This window comes from Oculina patagonica, chromosome 2, assembly GCF_052425735.1.
Source record: "Oculina patagonica isolate OP01 chromosome 2, crgOcupat, whole genome shotgun sequence".
Lineage (NCBI taxonomy): Eukaryota > Metazoa > Cnidaria > Anthozoa > Scleractinia > Oculinidae > Oculina > Oculina patagonica.
The window spans coordinates 19,940,420-19,967,357 of record NC_135759.1 but is presented as its reverse complement, the minus strand read 5'-3'; the positions used below and the strand labels follow the sequence as shown (position 1 = coordinate 19,967,357).

Sequence of the window (26,938 nt, the reverse complement as noted above, 5' to 3'; positions counted from 1 at the left end):
CTGGTTTCTGTATTATAAAGCGACTAGGAGAATTTCTACTCCTCCATGGATGGGATGCTAGTCTATCACGGGATTACCCTTCCCCCCAGCATTTATTTCGCTGGTACAGTTTGATAAACCTGGAGAGAGGCACTGTGAGTGAAAAGTGTCATGCCCAAGAATGCAATGCAGTGAACCCAGCCAGGGCTACAACCTGGACCACTTGATTACAAATCCAGCATACTAACCATTAGGCCACCTAGCCTTCCAAAACCACCTTCTAAAATGAACATACCCAAACATTTTTTTTATAATTTGTTTATTTTTGTTTACAACATTTTAAAACACTTTCGACTACTTACAAATGAATGCATTACTTACACTAACTTAATTACAATTTTGTACACCGCTTACAGTACATAGCTTACAATAACCTAGTTACAGAACGTAATATTTTTATTTACAGTTCACTACTTACAATTTCTTACACCCTATGACTATACATACATGTACCCATACATACATAGTGTTTTATCACAATGATCACATCCAGACCAAGGCTCGTAAACATTCCAATCCATAAATTTTTCTATCGCTGGTTTAATTGCATTGCTTCTCAACAGCGTGTTTCAGTCAAAACGAGTTGAGGAGGAAGATTTTCCGCGAGGTGGTGCTTCTGCTCTCAGTCCGCTTGAAGTGAGGAAGATCAAGAGTGAGGCTGAGAAGGACGTTCTTTTTGGGGTAATTAACTAAGCTGAATGGATCTGTCTCAATGTCGTTATTTATACAGCTATTTCAATTAATGTTGTCCGACCAAAGCTTAAAGACAAGACCGAATGGTAGTATGGGTCGACGAAGAGAACAACTGCATGTGCTGAATACTAATAGATAGACAAACATGACAAACGCGTTTTTACATGTCTACTTTTCTGCAGACATACGGAAACAAGGTACTTTTAGCTACACTTAATTTAGAAGACTTTTGAAAATTCAAAGCTACTCAACAGTCAAAAAGAGCAACGGAAAAGCCCTCCTGAGAGGAAAACAAATTCATGAATTCTTCATGTGCAAAAATACAAACTTTACATTCCTATAGGCCAATATGCAAAGTTCCAGGGAAACCCAGACCACCATTTCACCATTCATTGAAATAGCTGTATGTAAATGTGCAGACTGATCATGAATCCATTATCTACTAATTATTGTTCCTTACAGAAGTCATCATCTGATTTGGAATCAAACTCAGCAAGTGTAAAGAAAAAAAAGAAACAAAAGAAGACTACTACAGGAAATGAGTTGGATGGCAAAGTTGAATTAGAAGGGAAATCAAAACTTAAACATGTGGAGCCTCTAACATTCAAGGTATTAAACTGTGTTCATACTGTAAAAGCTCCATAACCCTCCCATCCTCTCTATTTTAAACTCCTGACCTATGTTCAGGGCTGCAAATAACAGTCAGTCATTGGACATTGGCTGACCAAAATTTACTCATGTCCGACAAAATCTGAATTGTGGTCAGACATGATGTCAGGACACTTTTGATCATAAATCATAAGTGATAACTTGTAAGTGGCCTTTTGTTTTTGGCGAAGTTCGACTACAATTTTGTTTTGTCCGACCAAGATGGTATCTTGATAGTACATACAGCTGTATATGTGTCCTTTCAAGTGAAAAAATTATTTGCAGCCCTGTCTGTTGATGCAGTTCCACTGTAAAGCCCCCTTTCCCCCTTTTTATTTAGTTTTCTCCTGGCGGGGGGGGGGGGGAGGAACTGCTCCCCTGCCCCCCCCCTCCCCGCCTGGCTTAGGTACAGCCCTGTGAAATGAGAAAACAAATACAGTTGAATCCCGATAACTCGAACCTTTTAGGGAAATCGGAAAAGGTTCGAAATATCGGGAGTTCGAGTTATCGAGGGTAAAATTAGTAAGAAAATGACCTGAAGGGGAATTGAAAAAGGTTCAAGTTAGTGGGAGCTTCGAGTTACTGAGGGTTCGAGTAATCGGGGTTCAACTGTATTTTGAGGATGTACTGCATCTTAAGGCCAATTAACACGGTATGACTTTCGCATGTGACAAACTTATGACAGGCCTGCGACATGACTAATAACAGTAATTTAAAAGCACATGCACACCTCACCCTGTCATGAGGATAGGGTAGGTTGATTCACACGATGTGATTCGTGTTGTAATCTTGAGTAAGCAAGTTGTTGTATTATATAACAGTATAATATAAGCATTTATAAGTCCACTCCATTTTTTCAAATAATTCTACACTGAAGCTGATTTCAAGGTTCTAAACTTCTTTTTATGCTTACTTTATTCCCAACAGAAACTCTATGTGGGGATGAAAGTATTAGGAGCAATCCGGGAAGTGAATGAATATGACATGGTCATCAGTCTGCCAAATGGACTGAGTGGATTTGTTCACATTACCCATATAAATGAGAAGATCACTGAAAGATTGAAGGAAGTGTTACAGGCTGATGACAGTAAAGATGATGAGGTATGAAAGAATCTTAATTTGTTGTAGTACATAATTGATGTTAATGCTTGATCCTTTATTAAATGTAAATAGACAGCTTTTAGTGGTTCATGGACAGATGGTGATTTGCATTTGACAAGGTGCCAGCCTTAAATTCTGTCCTGATCAGACTCAAAAAGGCAATTTCATGCCTCAATTTAAATTGTAATAAATTTTCAGGGCTTTCAGTAATCTGACCCAGCACCTCCTGGTGCTCCAGAACATACAGTATTCTGTTGTGAAAAGCCACCAAAAATTTGTGCAAGTCCCAATAATTGTGAGATGTTTTCAGTCCCATTGCTCTCTGATCTGATGGGTGCCGCACAAGCTGGGTAGCCACCTGCTTGAAATGTTAATGAAAACCTTGAATATTATTAGAATATTTGCCTAGAATGGTAATGTTATAATCCATCAAATACAAAATGTATTTTTTTAAAAGCATCACATCACACAACATGCCCCAACTAAAATTGAGGAATATCTGAGTGATATTCCCTAAGTGATATTCCCCAGTTTACGAACTTTGTGATTTATGCTTGCGCGTTCAATTTTAAGCCAAAGTAAATTCATTTGTTGAATTGAAAAGAACTAAACATTCTGAACAGATGAACAATACTTTGAACGCCAATAGAATTATTTTTTAATTAATGTTTAAAAGCTCTGAGAGAAGACCTCCCAAAGTAAGTAACCTTGTGTAAAATATTTGAAGGATAATATTAGCAATAGCCTCATCTTGGCTTCAACAAATAATATGAACAGATATTTGTCCTTGGACGTTATCTGTTCCTCCAAGCTCACAGTTTTGTGAACGCTTTTGGGAACAGATAATGGCCACGGACAAATATCTGACGTGTATATTTTTGCGCCAATGGAGTCTATTGTTTATAATATTTTAAGAAACCTCTTTTGCTAAAAATTAATACACTGTTTAGAAACTGGGATAAACTGTTCAGAAACTGTGTATGTATGCCATAAAAGAACCGTGTCTCAACTATATAATACTACTTACATGTTAGGGCACAGATTCCTTCACACGAAAGACCTCTATAGCCTGGTTTTCACTAGCGACGCAAGCACAAGCACAAACACAAACGCAAGCATAGGCAGTTTGTGCCAAGTGAAAACGAACGTCGACATAAGCACAAGCACATTAGCATAAGAATACGATGTTTACAAGTTAGAACACTCCGTTCTCGATTTTGTTCTCTCGGCACATATATTGCGGCAGAAACTTTCAGGCGTCAAATGTTTTTGTCTCCTCAGCTCTTGTGACAAAGAAAGCAAAAGCGACTACAAAAAAGGAGGAAACGAATTATCTGGGGTTTAAGATACTTTTAAAAGAAAAAAAGCAGTCATTTCCTTTTTTTTTACTACTCAAGCCCACGCTTTTGCCTTTTTGTTTTATTTTTTTTTTCTATATATTTGTATGGCGCATTTGGTCATATTTACATGTTAATTTGCGCCATAGAAATCTTAAATATTATTATTTAAATTCCCTACACCTTTCCGAACAATTTGGGAATTTTTTTCATCAAAATCAACCGCGGCTTCCGCACTTTATTTAAATGCTCAGACACAGGGGAATTTGGAACGAGTGCTTTGATTGGCTAGACACGGCCAGAAGTAAACAATTTTCTTGTGCTTATGCGATGTTTCGTTTTCACACGAACGCAAGCATAAGCGCAAGCACAAGAAGAGGAAAAATTTTGATCCTTGCGCTTGTGCTTGCGCTTGTGCTTATGCTTGCGTCGAAGTCGTTTCCACGGTGAAATAAGGGCTGTTATGCTTGTGCTTGTGCTTGCGCTTATGCTTGCGTCGCTAGTGAAAACCAGGCTTATCTCTTTGGTTTTAAATTTTTCAGATGTTTTTGTCAAAAAAGAACAAAGTGCCCCATCTTTTTTAAGTGCCTTGTCTCCAGGAAGCAACCTCTCTTGAAATGCACCCCAGGCACTAAAATCAAACCTTTGTACATTAATAATAATTGTACATGTACATTAATTTTTTAGATCTTTGGAGTACAGTGTGTGTGCGGTGGTACAATGTATAATTTTTTAAAACAAGCAATATTCGCTTAATCCTAATTGTTCTCATTGCAGACAACCAGTTTTCCGGAGCTTGCCAAATTCTTCACTGTTGGGTCATTAGTGCAGTGTTCAATCTTGGAACTGGAAGGTTCAAAACCCAAACAAAAGAAGGTCAAATTATCTTTGGATCCTAAAGATGTTAACAGTGGCCTCAGCAAGTCATCTCTGAAGCAAGGGATGGTAGGCAGAATATTCTAAAATTTGTCTAATCAAAAGTTCATTTTAATGTGTCAATTCAGGGCCCGAAAAAAATTGAATTACAGCTTGCCCATGGGGCAAGTGACTCTCAAATTTTGCTTGCCCAGACACTATACCCCCTTGCCCAGATTTTCAAACTTATTAATAATTCGTGATGATGGTTTGTCAGGGCCCTTGCCCATCGGGCAAGAGAGTATGAAAAGTCAGTTGTCCGGCAGGAAAATCTACTTGTCCCCGACGACCGGACGGGGTTTTTGTTGAGCCCTGGTCATTTAGAAATGTTTGCACAGTCTTTTGCCCTATTTGGAATGTCTATGTTGTGGTTTAAATTTATCTCTGGTTTAAAATTTTTTTTTTTGATTTTGTTTTTTCATTGTCTCATACTCATTAACATAATCTAAAACAAAGGGAAGTAAAAATCAAACTGGTTTGAAAAAAATTAAACCAAGGAAAAAATAATAATAATAACATTTATAATAATAATAACATTTATAGTGCGCAAATTTCATATATAAAATGTTCAAATGCGCATTACAAGATTAAAAACGGAATAAAAAAGCTAAAAACTAAAATTACAATTAAGAGTAAACTTACAATGAATTTAAAAAGCTAAAGCTACAATTAAAGGTAAACTTACAATGATTTTAAAAAGCTAAAATTACAATTATTAAAAGTAAAATATAATTTAAAAACAACTATGATAAAAATGAACGACGAAAAAGGTGTGTTTTTAGCTTAGCTTTAAAAATAGTAACAGTGCTGGCACTTCTTATATCAAATGGAAGCGCGTTCCAAAGTTTCGGCGCAGCACAGGTAAAAGAACGGTCACCTAGTGTGGCTTTTGATTTAAAACGTGGATAGCTAAGTAAAAGGTTATCGCTAGAATTCCTGAGATTATATTTGGAGGGGAGCCTAAGAGAAATAAGGGACGATAAATAAGAAGGCGCTAAAAAATTAAGAATCTTAAAAGTAATTAGAAGTATTTTAAATTCGATTCTGTATCTAATCGGTAACCAGTGCAATTCATAAATAAAAGGCGTTACATGGCAAAATTTCTGTTCTTTAAAAATCAGTCTGGCGCAGGCATTCTGAACTCGTTGCAGTTTATTTAACAGGCAATCTGGTAGACCATATAAAAGACCATTGCAGTAGTCAAGGCGACTTGTTATGAATGCATGGACGAGAGTCTCAGTTGACTGCTTTGAAAGATACTTTCTGATCCGACAAATATTATAGATATAGTAAAACGAAGAGGCACAGATTTTTGTGATATGTGTTGCCATGGACAGCCTAGAATCAAACCAAGAACCAAGATTTCTCGCGATTGGCACAGGATGGATATCTGAGTCACCCACACGAATACTGATATTGTCTAGCTTTTCCAGCTGTTGTGGTGTACCAATAATGAGGAATTCAGTCTTGTCATCGTTTAATTTAAGATAATTATTCAACATCCAAGAACGAATGTCTCTGATGCAGTCTTCCATACTCCTCACCACAGCAAGTTGCTCAGCTCTGTCATTCGGACTAAATGAGATGTAAACTTGTGAATCATCAGCGTAACAGTGAATCGTGGGCAGATGATATTTAATGATCTCAAAAAGCTTTCTCGTGTACAACGTGAACAATAGCGGACCCAGACAGGAACCCTGAGGCACACCCCATTCTAGGTTAAAGGGCTTGGATAGCGACTCGTTAATCATTATCCGCTGAGATCTTCCAGACAAATAGGACGCAAACCAGGAGAGAGCTTTTCCTTGTATACCAAATGAGTGTTCCAGTCGACGTAGCATGGTGTCATGATCAACTGTATCAAAGGCAGCACTCAAGTCGAGCAGAATTAGCAAAGTAACACGTTGATCGTTCATGTTGAGGAGAATGTCATTCATAACTTTAAGCAGTGCAGTTTCTGTGCTGTGGTTCTGTCGATAGGCTGATTGGAACACAGGGAACAGATTGTTACAATTTAAATAATACTGTAGTTGCTTGGCCACAACAGTCTCAACTAGCTTTGAGATAAATGCCAAATTACTCACTGGTCTGTAGTTCTTAAAGACAGGGGGTAATCCATCCTTTTTCAACAGCGGCCTTACTAGAGCACACTTCCAGGTGCGAGGAAAGTAACCAGAATCAAGCGAATGATTAATTATTTTCGTGATCGGAGGCAGTAGCACATCAATACACTCAGTGAGAAGCTTGGTTGGAATAGGATCAAGAGGACAAGACTTCTTAGTTGAAGCTGTGATTAGGTCGGACACCTCCGATTCGGACAACAGATCAAATTCTGAAAAACAGGAAGCAGCTACAGTACTAGTGGCGTTGATAGTAACAGACAGGCAGATCTGGTTTGTAATAGCAGACCTGATATCAGTAATTTTTTGGGCGAAGAATTTTCCAAAATCATTAGCCAACTGATAATCATTAGTAGATAGTGGAAGGCCAGAACCTTTCGATAAGTTTAGCAGGGACTTGCTTGCTCTAAATAATCTTCTCTGATCCGTACTGTTCTCAGTTATGAAGCTTGTATAGTAATCACTACGAGCATTGTTCATCAAAAACGTCACTCGATTTCTCATAGTATGGTAAGACAGTAAATCGGTATGTGCTTTAGAAGCTCTCCATTTCCTTTCAGCTTTCCTCCTTTGTCGTTTAGCCAATATAATTTCGTCATTCATCCATGGAACACAAGGTCGAATGGTAATATTCTTATGCTTAACAGAAGCGTGACGATCCAACAGGGAACGTAATGCGTTGTCAAATAAGGCAGCAAGCTCATCAGGATCATCAGTATTCATTTGAAAAAGTTCGCTGTTACAAATGTCATCCTTAAATGCATCTTTATCAATTGATCGCAGCTTCCTAAATGAGACACAGTCAACTTTGAGAGGTGGTCGAGCTGTTTTCAGTTTGAATAGTAGTGCTAGATGGTCTGAAAATAAGATGTCAGGCGCGGGTCGACCGCTTATAAGGTTGTCTGACTTCCGAGTAATTACCAGATCCAGTGTATGGCCAAGTTCATGTGTTGGTTCCGTCACATGTTGAGATAAGGACATTGACTCTAATAAATCCGAGAAACGACAAGCAGCAGGGTCATTGTGATCATCAACATGGATGTTAAAATCGCCAGTTAGACAGAGAGGATCGTTAGATAGTATAACAGAATCCAGATATTCTGAAAATTCGTCAATAAAACTGTTTACAGCACAGGTAACCAAAGCGTACTACTAAGAAGGCTTGTATGGATTTTAAATAAAGATGAGAAAAAATATATCTTTTTACGGGTGAAAAGTTATAATGAAACTTTAAACCTTACCTGGTGTCACGTTTTTGTATTTCTAGTGCTTTAGAAAGTCATACGCGCGATTTTCGTCTTAACCGTCTGTTGCGTACTAAAAGAAAGACAAGGTAGGAAAGCAAATTCAAGTTGAAGTTTGGAGCCAAGAACTTCATTTGAATTCACAACTTCGGCACAAATCGGGCGCCATTACGGCCGTGAAATTCAAATGCGAGCACCTAGCTAACGGTCGAGCCTAGGGCGAGTACAAAATCCACCCCATCCGGGGGAGACAGAGGAGATCTCTTGTAAGCACCATCTCATACTCACTACAGCCACTATAAGTTAATTTTTGTAACGTTCGGAACGGTGCACAGATTTGAATGTTGATTGAATGGGTTGCTGACGTTTGGGTTTACCCGCCGTTACAAAAATTAACTTATAGTGGTTGTAGTGAGCATGAGATGGTGCTTACAAGAGGTCTCCTCTGTCTCCCCCGGATGGGGTGGATTTTGTACTCGCCCTAGGCTCGACCGTTAGCTAGGTGCTCGCATTTGAATTTCACGGCCGTAATGGCGCCCGATTTGTGCCGAAGTTGTGAATTCAAATGAAGTTCTTGGCTCCAAACTTCAACTTGAATGCAATTCAATTACATAGAAAGATGGAATAATTATCGCTCTTGGATCGTGAAGGGAAAAGATCGAGTTAGGTCTGGTTTTGAGGTACTTTTAGCGAATTTTTCGAAGAGGCCTGCGTTCGCCTTTCGAATTTGCTTTCCTACCTTGTCTTTCTTTTAGTACGCAACAGACGGTTAAGACGAAAATCGCGGGTATGACTTTCTAAAGCACTAGAAATACAAAAACGTGACACCAGGTAAGGTTTAAAGTTTCATTATAACTTTTCGCCGGTAAAAAGGGATATTTTTCTCAACTTTATTTCAAATCCATACAAGCCATCTTAGTACATCCATACAAACTCTCATAGTACGCTTTGGTTACCTGTGTTTACAGTCACAGGATGATTAGTAGAATACGGCGGTCGATAGATAATAATACAGTTGTAAGTTGAATGCGCAAGGTGCCAGAGCAGACAAGGTACTCAGAAAATTCAAAAGAAATCCTTGAGCCAGATTCCAGCTTGCAAACATTAATGTTATCCTTAAACAAAAGGGCCGTACCACCGCCTCTACGATCACTTCTAGGGCAGTGGAACAGTTTGTAGCCAGGTGGAGTTATCTCGTAGCAGACAGCAGAGTCGTTATCCGATAACCAAGTTTCAGTTATTGCAAATAAGTCAGCCTTGCATTCGTTGATATAATCAACAAACAGTGCAGATTTGTTCGCAATAGAGCGAGCATTTAGCGTGCACATAGTTAGCTGAGTGGCCGATGTTCTCAAATGGAAATCAGATACACAATTGATCTGCACAAGGTTGGATCGGTCGCTATGATAATGGCTTCGATGTTGCACGGCTCGACGATTTGTTGTAAAGGATGTAATGGGTGGACCAGGGTTCGGGCTGATGTCGCCACTAGTTGTTAAGCGAAGGCGCGTAAGGTTAAAGGTAGAAACAGAGTTCGGTGTATAAGATATCCGTGAAGTGAAGTAGCGATGCGATCGTGTCGAAGATGAATATCCAAGATGGCGGTTCGAATGCATCGACAACAGGCAACTTGCACGATATAAATCTCCTTCATCGGTAATCTTTGTAACTCCAGCATCATCGAGAAAATAAGATGAACAGCAAACGAGCGTGTTTGGATACAGTGAAGAGCAACTTAAACAACAGAACAGAAATAAATCAAAAACTATGGCGGAGCAGGCAAAATTACGGCTAGCCGCCATTGCGCCGCTGACCAGGAAGGAAAAAATTAAACCACAACATCCACAAAAATCTTTGGGCATCTTGAATTTGGTTGGGAATATTCTGGTACTCAGAAGAAGTTGGCGGGTGTACTAGTAGCACTGATTGGCCAAACATTTGCCAATCAGAAAGAAGAAGAAAATAGTTAATAATAACAATATAATTATAAACTTAATTATAATTTTTGCATGACTATCTATGCTGACAGGATGATCCTCCCTGGCAAGACACAGATCTATAATCTTTATTTATTTTTTTTCAGGTCCTTCCAGGTTATGTGACTAGTGTTGAAGACCATGGGTACCTCATATCATTTGGCATTGACAACACAAGTGCTTTTCTACCAAAGAGCAAACTTAATAGAGGTATTAAATCACATGAGTGAGCATCTTACAAAAAATGCAATGTGTAATGATTGAAAATACAACATAAACTGTATTCAGGGTTTGTATGGGACATGGAAAACCTGGAAAGTCATGAAATTTTAGAATTTCATTTTCCAGGCCTGAAAAGTCATGGAATTTAAGTGCCGGGTCATGGAAAGTCATGGAATTTAAGTGTGGGTCATGGAAAATCATGGGAAATGATATTAATTGTATAAAATAAATTAGGCACCTTTCTTATGTTTTATTTCCCTGAAATTAAGGTAATTTTTGTAAACTTCCAAGAAAAGTCATGGAATTTCAAAAGCTCGAAAGAGTGCGAAACCTGACAGTGTGTATTTATTCTGTTTCTATACAGAGTTTGAAGAAGGGTATCCCTTGTGCTTGTTGGTTAAGTCTGTGGCTGAGGAGCAGAGGATTATAACAGTTAGTGCTGATGAAGATTTGATTCAAGATGCACTGGTATATTTCATTGCTTTGTTTTCTGTTTAAAATTATCTTGACCAGTGGTTATCATTTGATAAATAAAAAAAAATTGTGCAAATTGTGACAATTTTTCTTTGTACTAGCTAGATAATTAATTTCATTGTCTTTTTTGTACACAATGTATTTTATCTGTAAGGTGTACTTGATGATTGGCATATTTTAAGTATAAAATAATAGTTCAAAGCTTTTTTTCTATAATTAAGGTTTTTGTAATTTATCTTATTATAACTAGTAAATAAATTAGGTTTCTAACAGATCAGACTTTATAACTATCTTATAAATAAATTTGATTGAGATACAACTTTACACTAAATCCTTTTAAATTTAAATTTACGATAACATTTTTGCTGCAAGACAAGAGTGGTGGATCAATTGAATTTTTTTTAGTTCATTGGATAATTTTTGTTTCCATCCATTGTAATTAGCCAGAATGATAACTTTGGTTTTTAGTTTATGACACTTGATCAAAATTGCTCTAAAACAAGGGGTGGTGAATGGTCCATCAAAAAATGTGTCTCGCAAAATTTTTGCCGAATTTCAGGGTCTGGTCATCTCAAAATTTTCTTTGAAGCCTTTACTCTTGATTTCTTTTGTAATGCTTAAAAGGGCTCGGGCTGGCAGAAAAGATATCAGTCTTGTCATCTTGCAAAGTCTCGCATTTACTATCTGACACCCCTAAAACGACAGCACAAGGACATGAACTTTGGTGGGGCCTGCCAACTCTGGACCTCTTGACGTCTGGGCACAGTCATTCAAAGGGTGGATATCGATAATGCTATGTACTGGACAAATCACTAACCAGTGTTTAAGTGTCAACATTTCTCACTAAGCTATCCACTGGATAGTGATTTATCTGGTGGATAGCGTTATCCATCCTTTGAACAATCAGTGCCTGGATCACCTTTGTCTTGACAATACAGCTGTTAGTCCATTGCACCTCCCTTGTACAGTAATCTTATTTTAATATTGCAATGTGGTATTTCCTGTAGATCAAAGAAGATATGAAGTTAAAGTTCTCAGCACTTCTTCCTGGCATGCTGGTTAAGGCATCTGTAACTCAGGTGATTATTACCGGTAATAAAAAATAAATAAAAATAATTACTATTAATAAAAATTATTCAGACAGGTTTATTGCTTGGAGACAGCATTCCAAAGTGGTTAACCTTAAAACATAAATGTACAGTACACAAGACATGAGATGCCCCCTGTTGTACCATTGCCATTGAGCAACAGTTTTGCCACAAGACCTACCGTATTTATTTGATTAAGCGCCCTGGGTGCTTATTAAATTTTTGGACCTTGATGGTGGGTGCTTATTTGAGGTGGGCGCTTATTCAAGGCTGGGCGTTTAGTGAATTTTCACAATTTTTAGCAAGTAGTACGTTTATTTTTGCAAGAAAACAATGTATAATAACTAAACGTGAAGATGTACGAAAGCTGAATTTTAAATCTACATTAAAAGTTTCAGTAAAAAAACTAAAAAAAACCCTTAGTTTTTTGTTTCGTTTCCTCAGAAACGATACGGTATTATTTTGGCTTCGATGTGAACTATTTACACAGTGGGGGCTACTATCCAATCAGAAGAACGGTCGTAACCACAAAGTAAATACGTTTGACCGATGGCAATTAATTTCGTAAAAACATGTTCTTCAAATATCGGAAAGATATTCCTCAGCATGATTAAAAAATATTGAGATTCGTTGCAAACAGAAATATCTGGCGACTGCAATGGTTTTAAGTTTGATTAAAGCGATGTATTGTAAGAAAACTAGAGAAAGCTCTCGTAGCGTTTAATTGAAGAGCTGCGGGAATAAACGGCCCCTGGACTTTCTGACTAAATCGAACATTATCGAAACAGCTCCAAATTGCGCATGCAGGTTTGTTTACGTGTGCTAAACACTGTCCTGTGTTGCATTCGGCTGGTCTTTTCTTCGTTTTTCAGAAATTATGTATGCAAAAAAAAAGGCATTTTGCAAGCTTACGTGCTCCCAGTCAGCTAGCAGACTGAGTTTTCCAACGCATCGCGTGTACATCTTTCCCTGTAGGGTTTTCTAAGCGTCTACGGAAGACGAGAAACCATTTAACAAGCATTTCTTCGACTCGGTGCGCATGTCTTTTGTTGATTTGAGTAGCGTAGGACTGGATACTGCATTGTGACGTAAGGTCACATGTTAGAGGCGGAAGAGTTTGAATTAAGCGAAATGGCGTGTCTGTGAAAGTAAAACGGAAAAGTTTATAGTTTTAGCTCGATTGCGGCTGCCAGGTGGTTGAAGGACATCATTAAGTCTGAATACCCGTAAGTTTACAGCATCGCTCGAAGAACTGAGTGATGTTTCTGCCTTTGTTTTGTACAACAGCGCTGTTTAGCGCTTCGGAAAAACGTTGCAAACAAGGTAGTTTGAGCCTGGCCGCATAGAAGGCCTAAAACAAGAGGTTTCTTGCCGGGAACTTCGTCAACGCGAGTTTTACAGGGTCCGCTTGGGTTCTGCCGCGACAAAGTTGCCGAGAAGTGACCTGGTTTTAAGACTTTAAAAAATTCTTTATAGGTTTGGGGGGGGACCTCCCCTTGCAAAATTATTTTCTGTGCCTCATTAAATATTCATCAATCAATCAATCAATCGATTCGTGCCTTAGTTTATCTTGTTTTCGCGGGATTTTGTAGATGTGTGATGATGTAAGGAGTGGAGATAGAAGTGAGAGCAAGCCGGCGGCACTTAACTGAAAGCAAAACTAGTATAATGTGACAACTCGAGCAAACGTATTCAATCAACAATCAGTCTTTATTTCACTTTCACCTCAAAATTACAGCTAACGGTAACAGATTACAATAGTCTTGCCCGAAATAACAAAAAGAAGCTAACCGCAAGCAGACTGCAGTGAAAGCTAGCCGCTTGAAACGCTAACGCTAACCCTAACCCTTAAAGACTTGGGTTTAGCTTTTTAACCCTAAATTTGAAATGAAACCCTAGCGTCAGACCCTAACCCTAACCCTTGGGGTTTAGGGTTAAGCTTTTTTCGCTAGGGTTAAGCTAAGGGGTTGGGGCTAGGCCTGTAATCCCAAAACTTTAGCTGACTTCATCGTTTTGAGAAACAAAAGGTTTCCTTTGTTTATCGTTTGTAAAAGAAAAGACAAAAGAAGCCGCGCGAGCAAAAACCTTGTCTTTTTGCATGTGTAATTTTTCAAAAACGAAACAAAGACCAGTGAAATGAAAGACAGGACATTGTTAAGCACACGTAAACAAACCTGCATGCGCAATTTGGAGCTGTTTCGATAATGTTCGATTTAGTCAGAAAGTCCAGGGGCCGTTTATTCCCGCAGCTCTTCAGATCTCGGCTCAGTAATTGGATTAGCTAATTATTGAGCCGAAATCTAATTATTGGGCCGAGATCTGAAGAGCTGCGGGAATAAACGGCCCCTGGACTTTCTGACTAAATCGAACATTATCGAAACAGCTCCAAATTGCGCATGCAGGTTTGTTTACGTGTGCTAAACACTGTCCTGTGTTGCATTCGGCTGGTCTTTTCTTCGTTTTTCAGAAATTATGTATGCAAAAAAAAAGGCATTTTGCAAGCTTACGTGCTCCCAGTCAGCTAGCAGACTGAGTTTTCCAACGCATCGCGTGTACATCTTTCCCTGTAGGGTTTTCTAAGCGTCTACGGAAGACGAGAAACCATTTAACAAGCATTTCTTCGACTCGGTGCGCATGTCTTTTGTTGATTTGAGTAGCGTAGGACTGGATACTGCATTGTGACGTAAGGTCACATGTTAGAGGCGGAAGAGTTTGAATTAAGCGAAATGGCGTGTCTGTGAAAGTAAAACGGAAAAGTTTATAGTTTTAGCTCGATTGCGGCTGCCAGGTGGTTGAAGGACATCATTAAGTCTGAATACCCGTAAGTTTACAGCATCGCTCGAAGAACTGAGTGATGTTTCTGCCTTTGTTTTGTACAACAGCGCTGTTTAGCGCTTCGGAAAAAACGTTGCAAACAAGGTAGTTTGAGCCTGGCCGCATAGAAGGCCTAAAACAAGAGGTTTCTTGCCGGGAACTTCGTCAACGCGAGTTTTACAGGGTCCGCTTGGGTTCTGCCGCGACAAAGTTGCCGAGAAGTGACCTGGTTTTAGACTTTAAAAAATTCTTTATAGGTTTGGGGGGGGACCTCCCCTTGCAAAATTATTTTCTGTGCCTCATTAAATATTCATCAATCAATCAATCAATCGATTCGTGCCTTAGTTTATCTTGTTTTCGCGGGATTTTGTAGATGTGTGATGATGTAAGGAGTGGAGATAGAAGTGAGAGCAAGCCGGCGGCACTTAACTGAAAGCAAAACTAGTATAATGTGACAACTCGAGCAAACGTATTCAATCAACAATCAGTCTTTATTTCACTTTCACCTCAAAATTACAGCTAACGGTAACAGATTACAATAGTCTTGCCCGAAACAACAAAAAGAAGCTAACCGCAAGCAGACTGCAGTGAAAGCTAGCCGCTTGAAACGCTAACGCTAACCCTAACCCTTAAACTTGGGTTTAGCTTTTTAACCCTAAATTTGAAATGAAACCCTAGCGTCAGACCCTAACCCTAACCCTTGGGGTTTAGGGTTAAGCTTTTTTCGCTAGGGTTAAGCTAAGGGGTTGGGGCTAGGCCTGTAATCCCAAAACTTTAGCTGACTTCATCGTTTTGAGAAACAAAAGGTTTCCTTTGTTTATCGTTTGTAAAAGAAAAGACAAAAGAAGCCGCGCGAGCAAAAACCTTGTCTTTTTGCATGTGTAATTTTTCAAAAACGAAACAAAGACCAGTGAAATGAAAGACAGGACATTGTTAAGCACACGTAAACAAACCTGCATGCGCAATTTGGAGCTGTTTCGATAATGTTCGATTTAGTCAGAAAGTCCAGGGGCCGTTTATTCCCGCAGCTCTTCAATTGTTATGTAAACATTCTAGCGATTTTCTGAAACGGAAGTAAATTTCCACCAATCAGTGTTTGAAAGCGCAAACAAAAACGGGATGACTTGTCGTGTTTGCTCGCACGGTTGGCTGCTATCCAATCACAAGAACGGTCGTAACCACAAAGTAAATACGTTTGACCGATGGCAATTAATTTCGTAAAAACATGTTCTTCAAATATCGGAAATATATTCCTCAGCATGACCAAATATATTGAGATTCGTTGCAAACAGAAATAGCTAACGACTGAAATGGTTTTAAGTTTGATTAAAGCGATGTATTGTAAGAAAACTAGAGAAAGCTCTCGTAGCGTTTAATATTATTCTGAAACGGAAGTAAATTTCCACCAACCAGTGTTTGCAAGCGCAAAGAAAAACGTTTGCTCGCACGGAGAGCTTAAGTGCACTACAAAGAGAAGTGCATATTTACAGGTGAGTTACAAAGTTAATTTCACTTCATGTAACAGAGGAATGTCTAAATGTGGGAAATTGCCCTATTCTATTTGTACAGGAAAATTCACGGCATTTTCGACGTCACAAACAGCGCGAATACACGCAAAATTGCGTGGGTTCTCGCGTGGATGTACCCGGAATTGCGTGATCAGTGTCACGTGCGTCGCAAAAACATTCGAGTCTGCACAGAAAGTTGAGAACGAAAAAGAAGGCAGTCAAGTTCTGTTCAAAGTTTAAATTTTGTATGGACAGTATCGTATAGCAAGGTGTGCAACTGCCGTGTCGAACTAAATTCGTCTCCTTAGTTGATGTAACGCTCAACATTAACTACCGTTGCAACTGCTGGAGCAGATTTCTGAGATTAAATTATTGATATAAACATTAATTTATTTGGATTATTCAAAGCCATCGCGGTATGATCGAAACTCCACAGTATCGCCAAAAATGCAAATCGTAGATTAAATTTTTACCTTTTGACAAAAAGCTTGAGGTATATACTTCTCTGAGTATATCACATGCTCAAATCAAATAAATACCATATTCTAAACAAACCAAAACCCTGGTCGACAAGAAAAGAGATAAGCACAAATGCACTGTTTCGAAGCCATTTCTTCAAAATCAAATGCCTGTTGTCACTTTACAAAGACACGTAAACAACCAGGGCAAATTAATGTAAAAAGCTACCATACACAGATTTTTAACCGGGATTTTTAATTAATCAAATTCAAGTTTAAAGAAAGTTTTATGTTATATGTTATATGTAGTCATACCAGGATTATATTTTGGTCGATCCGCGCTGCACGCTCTCCCGGCAAATATAAAATTATCTCCACGGAATAAGAGCTAATAAGACACAGCCAAGTTGCTTCTGTTGTCAGTGTAACACTGATAATAACGGTTAAAGTGTTGTTTTGCATTTTATCAGAGATCAGTAGTCACAAAACACTTTATTTATGGAACTGATTTGTTTGTTTAAAAAAATAAACCATTCCCCACATTGATAGGAATATATTTAAATATTTTCTGTAAGTTATTTTTGCATTCATGTAACATTCAAAGTTATGTTATCATGTGCCATTTTTAAGCAAAAAGTGTTCGGCAGAAATAAAAAAAATCATTTTAATTTTCACTGGATGAGTAAAAACGATAAAGACAAGCTCCTTTCACTTAACTTAATTTGGAGAGAAAGACACATGCTATTTCTATAAAGAGACATATTTACGTGTTACTCTTGAAAGCCAAACTGCAGCAGGACGTAGTTTATGTTTCCTTTACATAAAATGGACAGTAGGTGTTAAACTGAATATGAAGTTCTTCTTTTCATTCTTCACTCGTGCATAAATTTGGCAAATTCAACATACACTAGGACCTTCTCCAAATTAAAGTAAACCACAAACCCATCTCTCCTTAGTGTTACACTATTCTCACCCTTCCGCAATCTGGAAACGAAACACTATTTCTTTTTGAAATAGCTGCTTGTTGGGATAGTCTCTTAGTAGTACATGTACTTGGTCAATTTTAATCTCAACTTCAACAATTAATCAAAATTCTTCTTGTGCCCTCATTATAGGGGGGTGGGGGTGGGCGCTTATTCGAGGCTGGGCGCTTTTTCGAGGTTGGGCGCTTAATCGAATAATTATTATGGTATTTTAATTAAAACTGACATGCTTAACAAAAGACTGTCCACTCCCAAGAAGCAATGAGAAGGGTTCAGGTGATATATGGGCACCATTTGTGTTCCAAGCAGGGCCCCCGGCTCTGGCACACTTTGAAGGGTTGCAAATGGTTTACAGCAGAAAGAGCCTGGAGCCAATAGTGTTGCCATGGTAACATTGTGATATAAGCCATCGTGTGTCTTGTGTGATGTACATTTCTGGTGCCAAGTTTGAAGAACACTGCTCTTATATTTCTAGAGAAACTCTTGATTTGGTGTTTTATCTTTTTGTGGAAGGATTAATGACATCATCACTTTAATTTTTCATTTGCTTAATACAAAAATGCTAATATCTCTCAAACTGAAAAAGGTACCCGGTATTTCAAAACGGAAAACGCCATTCTTCTTTATTTTCTTCAAAATATTAAGCTGCAGCAATTATTTTTCCCTTGATATGCACTTTAAATATATCAAATAATTTTTCTTTGTGACCCACTTTTCAATCAGGTAACAAATAATGGTCTAATCCTGAATTTCCTTGGAGGATTTGAAGGATCTGCAGACATTCTTCATCTACCAAATTGTGGTGTAGATGCACAAGGCTTAGAAGAAACTTATCCAAAGAAGGCAAAGGTACTTGTATTAAATAACAAAATTTTTGTATAGCCCAATCATCTGGCCATGGGTGAGAGTATCATTCTCTAAAAAAAAAAACCCTGTTATTTGTGCAGATTGTTGAAAGGTCAGTCACAAGCAACATATTTTTTTCAGAACTCCTCTTGACCAGATAATAACACTACAGTACTTATGAACTACTGATACTCCTGGGTTCCAACCATTATTTTAGTATTATTAATAGTGTATAATTATAATGTGCTATTGAACAATTTGATTTTTGTCTGAAAGGTCTTGATCTTTTGGTAGAAAAAGGGTTTTTTAATCCAGTAACATGTATCATACAAAGTTGTGCTTAAAGAATAATATTGCAGGGTGCCTGAAGGCTCTTATGTAAGAAATTTTGGGTGCCCAGCGCTTAAAAGCTGTTGTGATAGCAAAGTTATACAAAGATAAAAGTAAGTCACCTGTGGTACCTGGGTTCTGCTAGAGCACAGCTCTGTTGTAGCACAGCTCTGTTGTATTATTATAGGTAAAGTCTGTGTCAAGCCTAGTGGCCCATACAGGCTGGAGCTTATGCCAGTTTCTGTAGTTTGAAGAGACAACATCCCAGGGTTACCCCCAGCATTAGTTTGCTGGTTACCATTTATACAATTGGGGGGAGAGAGGCACTATGAGAGTAAAGTGACTTCCCTTGGCCTGGCCAGGCTCAAACCCAGACCGCTCGTTCCAGAGTCCAGCGCACCATCCATTAGGCCATTGCGCCTCCCGTGCCTCTGTTGTAATGGTGTATATTAAATGTATGCTGAAATGGTTTCTTCTTTCACAGGTTAAATGTCGTTTGTTGTATATGAATGTGAATACTAAGACAGTGGGACTAAGCCTTCAAGAGAATGTTGTTCTCAATAAAGCCGCCAGCTTTGGACACTGGTCTGTTGGAGATGTGATTGATGATGCTGCAGTCGTCAGAGTGGATCAGGGACTGGGTCTAGTATTGAGATTGTCTGATGGCATTCTTGGATTTACTCATGTAAGTTTGTTTTGTGAGACAAACATTTAACCTACTTGTAGCACCAGTTTTTGGACTGGTTTTTATTGGGTTGGATTGCTGAGCCACTCCAGATGTCACGCTGCTCTCAACAGGACTGATCTTGACTGAGCAAGGCGCTACCATTTTAAAAGATGGACAAATACCTACTACTGGTTTTCTGATTCAGATTTGTAAAATACCAAATTTTGTACCAAATAATATACCAAAGTACTGGATTTTGAACTAAAGATACATGTAGAAATTGGTACAATTTTGATGATTTTAAAAGCATTCCAAACACTAGAGTGGCAATTCTTCAAAGGTGTTGTTAAAAGTGTTTATTAAAGCTACCCCCATACCATCCTGCAGCTTGAGAATGAGTGAAAGGGGTATAAAATTAAGGATTAGCACACTACTAGTTTGCAAAAAAAATTCAATGAAAATAATTTTTTATTTTATTTATATATTTTTTTTATTTTTGCCACACAAACAAAATATAGACTTATGAAAAAAATTTATAATACAAATCAATACACAAGATAATAATGAATTCACAAAACTACAATATAAAAATTTATAAGATTATTAAAGATAGAAAACAAAATGGCGAGGGAACCTAATAAAAAACCACGGGGCTCGTAAGCTTAGGTTCCCTCACAAATGTAACAGTTAGGTTAAAGCTTAGGTTCCCTCAACAATGTAACAGTTACTACGATTTCCAGTTGAGTGCGACGCGAACAAAGTTTGGTGACGAGGTTTCAAAAAAACGGCATTGTTGTCAAGGGCAAACTTCTCTGTTACCATTGGTAACAAATTTGCGTTTGTAACTGTCTTGCTCGACAATCTCGATGCTTAAATAAATACAAACACTACAAATATCGTCAGCAACACTTTATTACGCTTTCAAATAAAAAATATATACACAGAGACAAGGATAAAAGAAACAAATAACAAAATATATTATGCCTTAGCTGTTTTATATCAACAGTAACAGATCTGTGTTGAGAGTTGACGTTATGTTCAACGTGCGTCACTTTACCTTCATCGTTAGAGTTACTGTTCAACTGAAATTAAATCGTTGTCCACCTCCAGGGATTTTCTAGCAGCTTTAAGAATTCCTTCAGCTTTAAATAATATATCTTTCTCGAGTGCAAAATGAATAATTCGCGCGCTGAAATGAGGAACATTTGGTGCTTCGTAAAGCTGACAAAAGCTAACACCATTTCGGATCGAAATTTCAAAAAAAAATAGCCAATTACAAAATTGCTCAATTAAAACTGACGCCATCTTGGATCGAAATTAGCCAATCAAAAAATTGCTCTGTTTCCCGAGAGGTCCTCCTTGTATAAAAGAACAATGGTGGTCAGTACCTGTTTACGACAGTTACCAATGGAAACAGAGAAGTTTGCCCTTGACAACCATGCCGTTGTTATGTTGAAACCTCGTCACCAAACTTTGTTCGCGTCGCACTCAGACAACTGGAAATCGTAGTATTGTTGTGTTTCCCATACAGATTATTGTTGAGGGAACAGTTGAATCCCGATAACTCGAACCCTCAATAACTCAAACCTCCCGCTAACTCGAACCTTTTTAATTCCCCTCCAGGTCTTTTTCTTACTAATTTTACTCCCGATAACTCGAAATTCCAGATAACTTGAACCTTATGCAATTTCCCTTGAAGGTTTCTTGTTGGTCTTTTAATAGATTTCTAGAGTGTCAGATGAACATGTGGAGAAACTGGGAAAGAAATACAAAGTTGGAAGCACTCATAGGTATGTCTCAGTTGTAGCCCGGTGTATGTAGATTTATACTGAATCTCATAACAACTTTCATAAATCTGTTTCAACTACAACTTACAACAACAACAACAACCAACTTAGTTGTACCCGTAATTTGTCGCGTCCTAGAGACACATAAGGCTGAAAAAACATGTACACAATGTGTATATTCTGAATGATTAGTGCTTCATATTTTTTTTGAATGACATTTACATCAAATAATAACATTACCGGTAATAATTAAAATAAAATATAGTTAAAGGGTTCCAGCTCCCTGATATAACTAAAGAGCTACAATAAAAATGTCAGAGAGCTGGATTTAATGAAGTAAATTAAATGCAGTTTTCTTACATGTACCATTGAAGTTGTTTACTGTGAATCCTCTATTAATCCGCCCTCTGAAATATAATAACCGCCTCCCCATTTTTGGAGCAAGAACAAGAAATTTATTAAGAAAAAAAAAAAAAAAAAAAAAAAAAATAAAAAAAAAAAAAAGGCGCGCGCGCGCGGAAAATCTCGAGAAGGAGCGCAATGCAAAACAGGGAATGACCTTAACACCCATTTCCCCTCCTTCCTTTCCTTCACAACCAAATCAGTAAGATATACTGTACTTTTGTTGCACCAGTGTCCATGAATTCACATGCATGACAGTACTTATTATTTACGAGCTATTTGAGAAATATTACTGGTACTTGTCCTCAATAAGAATCATAATATTTTTATTATGTTATCTGGAATATAAAATTTTATTGATTAAAGTAAGCTTCAAAAACATTCATGAAAGGTAAATTGATACCTTCTGACTTCTTGCTACTAAACTAATCAAGACAGTTAGAAAAAAATGTTTGCTATCAACATCCATTGTTTCCCTAAGTTTAGTCTTTTTGTTGCTATTTGGCATAGCATATGTTCATAGGGATAAGAATAGTGTTACATGTACATGTTTTATATTAATTTTGTTCTCTACATGGATTAGTTTTTATGTACACACTCTAAAATGCTATTCATGTATGTGTTGCGTTAATAATAACAAATCATATTCTCCAAAGGTGCCGTATTCTTGGCTTCAATTCCTTAGATGGCTTGGTTAACTTGACTATGGAAAAGTAAGTTGAAACTTTTCATATCTAATGATATTATTTATTTTGATAAATTTTCTTATTTTGCTACTGTTTAATTTATTTTTTGTCTCTTGGATATGCATAGTATTACAGTTGTAGTCATAGTTGTGTGCAAAACTATCAGGCAGATATATGGAAGTCTAGCAGGTATAATATTCAACTTACATGTACAGTTAAGTATCAGGTCCTAGTCAGTTGTTGAAAGGGTGGATAATGCTATCCATCGGATAAGTTGCTATCTGGGAGATAATTGTTGACATTACACGTACAATATGCTATATGAATGATAAATTAATTATGTTTAGCAGTTGTAGTGCAAAACTTGCTTTAACACTTACTGTAGTTTATGTGATTTAAATGCAACCTTGCCTGCTTAGGTCTGTCATTGAGCAGCCATTCTTGCGCTATCATGACATCAAGCCTGGAACTTTGATCAAGGTAAATACACGTACATGTACATGTGAGAACATCAATGCTGCCTTGTTCTGGCAAGTCGCCTTAAGGCTTCTACCTGGCAAGGCTTTTTATATACTATTAAGGCCTGCTCCAGGCAGGGTAACTCCTTCTGGCATTTGGGCCTCTTCCTTATAGGGTCTATTTTAGAGAGGCCTCTTCCTGGCAGGGCCTCATTCTGACAGGGCCTTTAACAGGCAAGGCCTCCTTCTTGCAGCCCTGCTCCAGGCAGCTGGGTAGCTCCTTCTGGCAGTTGGGCATCTTGCTTTTAGGGCCTATTTTAGAGAGGCCTCTTCCTGACAGGGCCTCATTCTGACAGGGCCTTTAACAGGCAAGGCCTCCTTCTTGCAGGACCTCTTCCTGGCATGGCTTCCTACTAGCAGAATCTTGTACTGAAAATTCCAAAATTTATATCATTCAATAATAGCAAGTTTTTTTTTTGTTACATGGTTGTTTATCGCAATAAATTTAGCCATTCAAGTACTCGGTACCATGTCATCTAATGTGTTTTTGTGTGGAATTTCTATCAGCTCTGTAATACCGGTAAATACACCATTCAGTTGTTAGCTCGCTGTGCTTAACCTTTGCACTTCTCATTCTTTCTTAGGGCAAGATAATAACTTTGGAGAAGTTTGGAATGCTCATTTCTGTATCAGACCACATCAGAGGCTTGTGCACTACACTTCACTTAGCAGATATTAACCTTCAACATCCAGAGAAGAAATTAAAAGAAGGAAAAGTTGTAAAATGCAGGGTAAGTATAACGTTCTGAAAATTTAAGAAGGGAATGTCAGTATATATAGAACACCTTTACTGCAACCCCCTCACATACAGAATTCAGGGCTCGAGACTAACGGTAGCCAACTAGCCAAAGGCTAGTAAAACTGCAGTTTTGGCTAGTAGGTTTTGGCCTTTCACTAGCCAAAATGGCTAGTGAAAAAATCAGGCATTAGTGGCAAGAAACCGCATAATTTTATTAAAATCGTCTCTCAGAGAATATAAGTAACAAGTAAACTGTTGACATTATAGAATGTGAAGCTTTAAACAATCTAGTTGACAAAAACGCATGTACATGTACAATTTTTATAGTGAAGAACAAAGCCCAATTTTGTAAGAAAAAAACAACACAAAGATTTAAGGAACATTTTACGGCTCAAGGTTTAACTCTCTACATTATCACACATTGTTTTCACCCTCCCTCCGCCCCCCCCTTTAAAAGAAGAACTTTGCTTAAAAATTGTGGCTAGTAGAAAATAAGTTTTGGCTAGTGAAATCAAAGCTGTCACTAGCCACTTGGCTAGTAAGCAAAAAAGTTAGTCTCAAGCCCTGTCAGATGTTTACTGGATTCCAACCATCAGTGATTCCGGGTCACCAATTTCTAGTCCTGTTAAAGAGCTGTTTGTTGTTAGTTGAGATTTAAATTTGATTTTGATTCAAATTGAAATCCTTTAATTAATACTAACAGTCCTTCGTCTTGTGTTCATTCTAATGCTAATAAAAACAAAGTAAAATGGTAGCTAAATTGATTTCAAACATTTCAAACTGAAGGGGAATTTTATCCACGATGTTAACATTAACAGTATTTTGTTTTGGAGGCAATGAATAGCCAGGAAACACGAAACTGGTTGCATTGTTATTGTTCAGCATCTTTGTTCATGTTGCTAAATCTCTTTATTCTTCAAGGTTCTTTCTGTTGAGCCTGGTCGTCGCAGACTGCTGCTCACTCATAAGAAGACACTGGTAGAGTCTGCGCTTCCTCACATCACAGAATTCAGTGATGCTAAGCCAGGAGTCAGCTCTCATGGTTTCATTACTGCCATCAAAGAGTTTGGCTGCCTTGTGACATTCTACAATAATGTCAAAGGACTGGTGCCTCGATCAGAACTTGGGTGAGTGCTGTTAATTTTTTGCTTATAGCTGTTTTGATTGAGGCGTGATGGCCAAATGGTTAGTGCACTGGACTCTGAATTAAGCAGACCAGCAGTAATCTTGTTATGGATGATCATTCCATCCATGGGGTAATAAAAATACGTCTGGTCACTAAAACCGCCTTGGAACATGGTTTTCCTTAGCATCAATAGACTGCAACACAGCCATATGTTTAAGGCACAACAGGTCTAGAGCAAGTGTCAAAACTGAGAGTGAGACTGGGGAGAGATGCCGGAGGGGTGAGGCTCGCCAGATGATTGGCGCTTCCTGTCTCAACGATTGGCACTTCATGTCTTTGATAAGCAATTATTGTTTATAACTATTTTTAGTGAAAAAATGGCTGTTTGCAGTCTATTGAATGAAGCAAGTAGGAGTATAGAGCGTTTTCGCTCACATGACTAGTGGCCATATGTTTACTAAAACAAAAGCCTTTTTTTGCATAAAAATAGAGTTTAATTCCCAGAGGAATGGCTTGGTACAATAATATGACCACAGCTCCTTTGTTTTGGAACATGAACATGGCTGCCGTGATTGTCATATGAAAGCACTCTTAGTGCTACTGTCCCATGCCTAGTGTATTATTACTACACATAAAGTTAGGGACAATGAAATGACATAAATTAGATACATGTAACACTTCTAGTAAGTGATGCTTTGAGTGTGATCAATACCCACAGCAGTTTTTTTTTTCTGACAAAGTGCAACTTTTGAAATAACATTTATTAATCATTTCCATGTTAAAAATGCACTTATCTAAGGAAGATGGTTGTGTATTTTTGGAATGAATAGGATTCCAGCTGATAGTGATCCGCGCACTGCATTCTACATTGGACAAGTGATGGTGTGTCATGTGCTGAGCTGTCAGCCTGATCAGGCCAAGTGTAGGCTCTCATTTAAGGTAATTCACGTGAAATAGAACTGCTTATAGATTTCCAACCAAACTTTGCCAGTTGCTTGTCTACCTTAAGGGTACTTCAATTTTGAAACAAAACAAGGGGAATCACCGTATTTGTTTAGGAGCAGGAAGACCTTGTATTTACCACATGATTTCTTAATAATTCCTTTGAGAGTACTAGCAAAGTACACGTTTTTGGTGATAATGTATTATTCTGCCATAGAAATTGATCTGTATTCATTTTATAGAAAGAATTTAAATGGTACTTTTGAACTAGGAGAAAACAATGACAGCTCACCGTATTCGTTTACGAGAAAACGATGATTGATCTTTCTCGTGGGCCAAGCCGCATAGAAAAAAAGCTGCCATTTTGTTTGTGTGCGTGCGCTAATTAGGCGTAAAATGCTGCGCAGTAAGAATGTGCAATGCAATACTAGGGAATCACCTTAAGGTATGTTATGATGTGAAACACTTGATCTCAACCCTCTGATGCCATGTTTTACTGAACTTTGTTTGTATGCTTTGCAGACAAGCTCCAGGCCTGGTCCATCTTTGGAGGATGACAAAGTTGTAGGAGCTGTAAGTAAATTTTCTTTTTCATTGGAATGCTCAGCTCCAGGATTTTCAATCAATTTTCAATTGTTTGTTTGTTTGTTTTTAACACTTTATTATCGCTAACCCCGGATTAAAGGTTAATTGAGGGTCCACATTCTTTTGTAAAATAGTGTTTTTATTACTTACCGGTATGTTTTTTCGGAGTCTGAGTTTATTCAATGTCAAAACTGGAGGGCAGAAAATGTAATGCTGAAAGCCTCACTGAAACTGAGTAAAAAGAACTGAAATCAAAATTCACATTAATCCTGGATTAGCTTAGTCATGCCCTGAACAACCCGGTCCTGATTGGTTTAGAAAGTGGCATGAGTTTTTAAATCACTTAAACCTGGTTTCCAACTTTCCATATGATCGCAGACGATCGCAGATGATCGGGAACCTGTTCGCAGGCTACTGAACCATGTGATCGCAAGGGAATAGAACTTGGTTCTTTTTGCTGCAATCGTTTGCGATCGATCGCAGACGATCGCAAACGATCGCAGATGCGTGTTTCCGTATGATCGCAGATCGCAGAACCTACAATTCTGCGATCGTCTGCGATCATATGGAAACCAGGCTTTAGTGTAGTAATGCAAAACTATAGCAAGCACATATTATTTTCAACACTCAAGTGAAAACTGCTCTCAACTCCCAACTGTAGATTTTGTTATAGACTGCCATTTGTTAGTC

At 38.1% G+C, this 26,938-nt stretch overlaps 2 protein-coding genes across 2 annotated transcripts in view; one reads left to right on the top strand and one right to left on the bottom strand.

Moving 5' to 3' along the window:
• The window catches only part of LOC144643434 (protein RRP5 homolog), a 59,738-nt gene that overhangs the window by 642 nt on the left and 32,158 nt on the right, over window positions 1-26,938 (top strand). Inside the window, exons 2-17 of the mRNA XM_078502688.1 lie at window positions 603-720; window positions 1,195-1,341; window positions 2,308-2,481; window positions 4,596-4,763; window positions 10,181-10,283; window positions 10,660-10,763; window positions 11,777-11,848; window positions 18,344-18,469; window positions 19,281-19,481; window positions 21,186-21,253; window positions 22,309-22,365; window positions 22,758-22,818; window positions 23,441-23,587; window positions 24,517-24,722; window positions 25,552-25,660; window positions 26,186-26,236. Of these exons, the coding sequence (XP_078358814.1) occupies window positions 603-720; window positions 1,195-1,341; window positions 2,308-2,481; window positions 4,596-4,763; window positions 10,181-10,283; window positions 10,660-10,763; window positions 11,777-11,848; window positions 18,344-18,469; window positions 19,281-19,481; window positions 21,186-21,253; window positions 22,309-22,365; window positions 22,758-22,818; window positions 23,441-23,587; window positions 24,517-24,722; window positions 25,552-25,660; window positions 26,186-26,236 (1,912 nt within the window). The remainder of the gene's footprint in view (window positions 1-602; window positions 721-1,194; window positions 1,342-2,307; window positions 2,482-4,595; window positions 4,764-10,180; window positions 10,284-10,659; window positions 10,764-11,776; window positions 11,849-18,343; window positions 18,470-19,280; window positions 19,482-21,185; window positions 21,254-22,308; window positions 22,366-22,757; window positions 22,819-23,440; window positions 23,588-24,516; window positions 24,723-25,551; window positions 25,661-26,185; window positions 26,237-26,938) is intronic.
• On the bottom strand, window positions 5,694-9,899 carry LOC144638196 (uncharacterized). The gene is made up of 3 exons (XM_078497406.1): window positions 9,154-9,899; window positions 6,084-7,973; window positions 5,694-5,727 (listed from the first exon to the last, which is right to left on the bottom strand). The coding sequence occupies exons 1-3, from the start codon at window positions 9,897-9,899 to the stop codon at window positions 5,694-5,696; spliced, it is 2,670 nt and encodes an 889-aa protein (XP_078353532.1).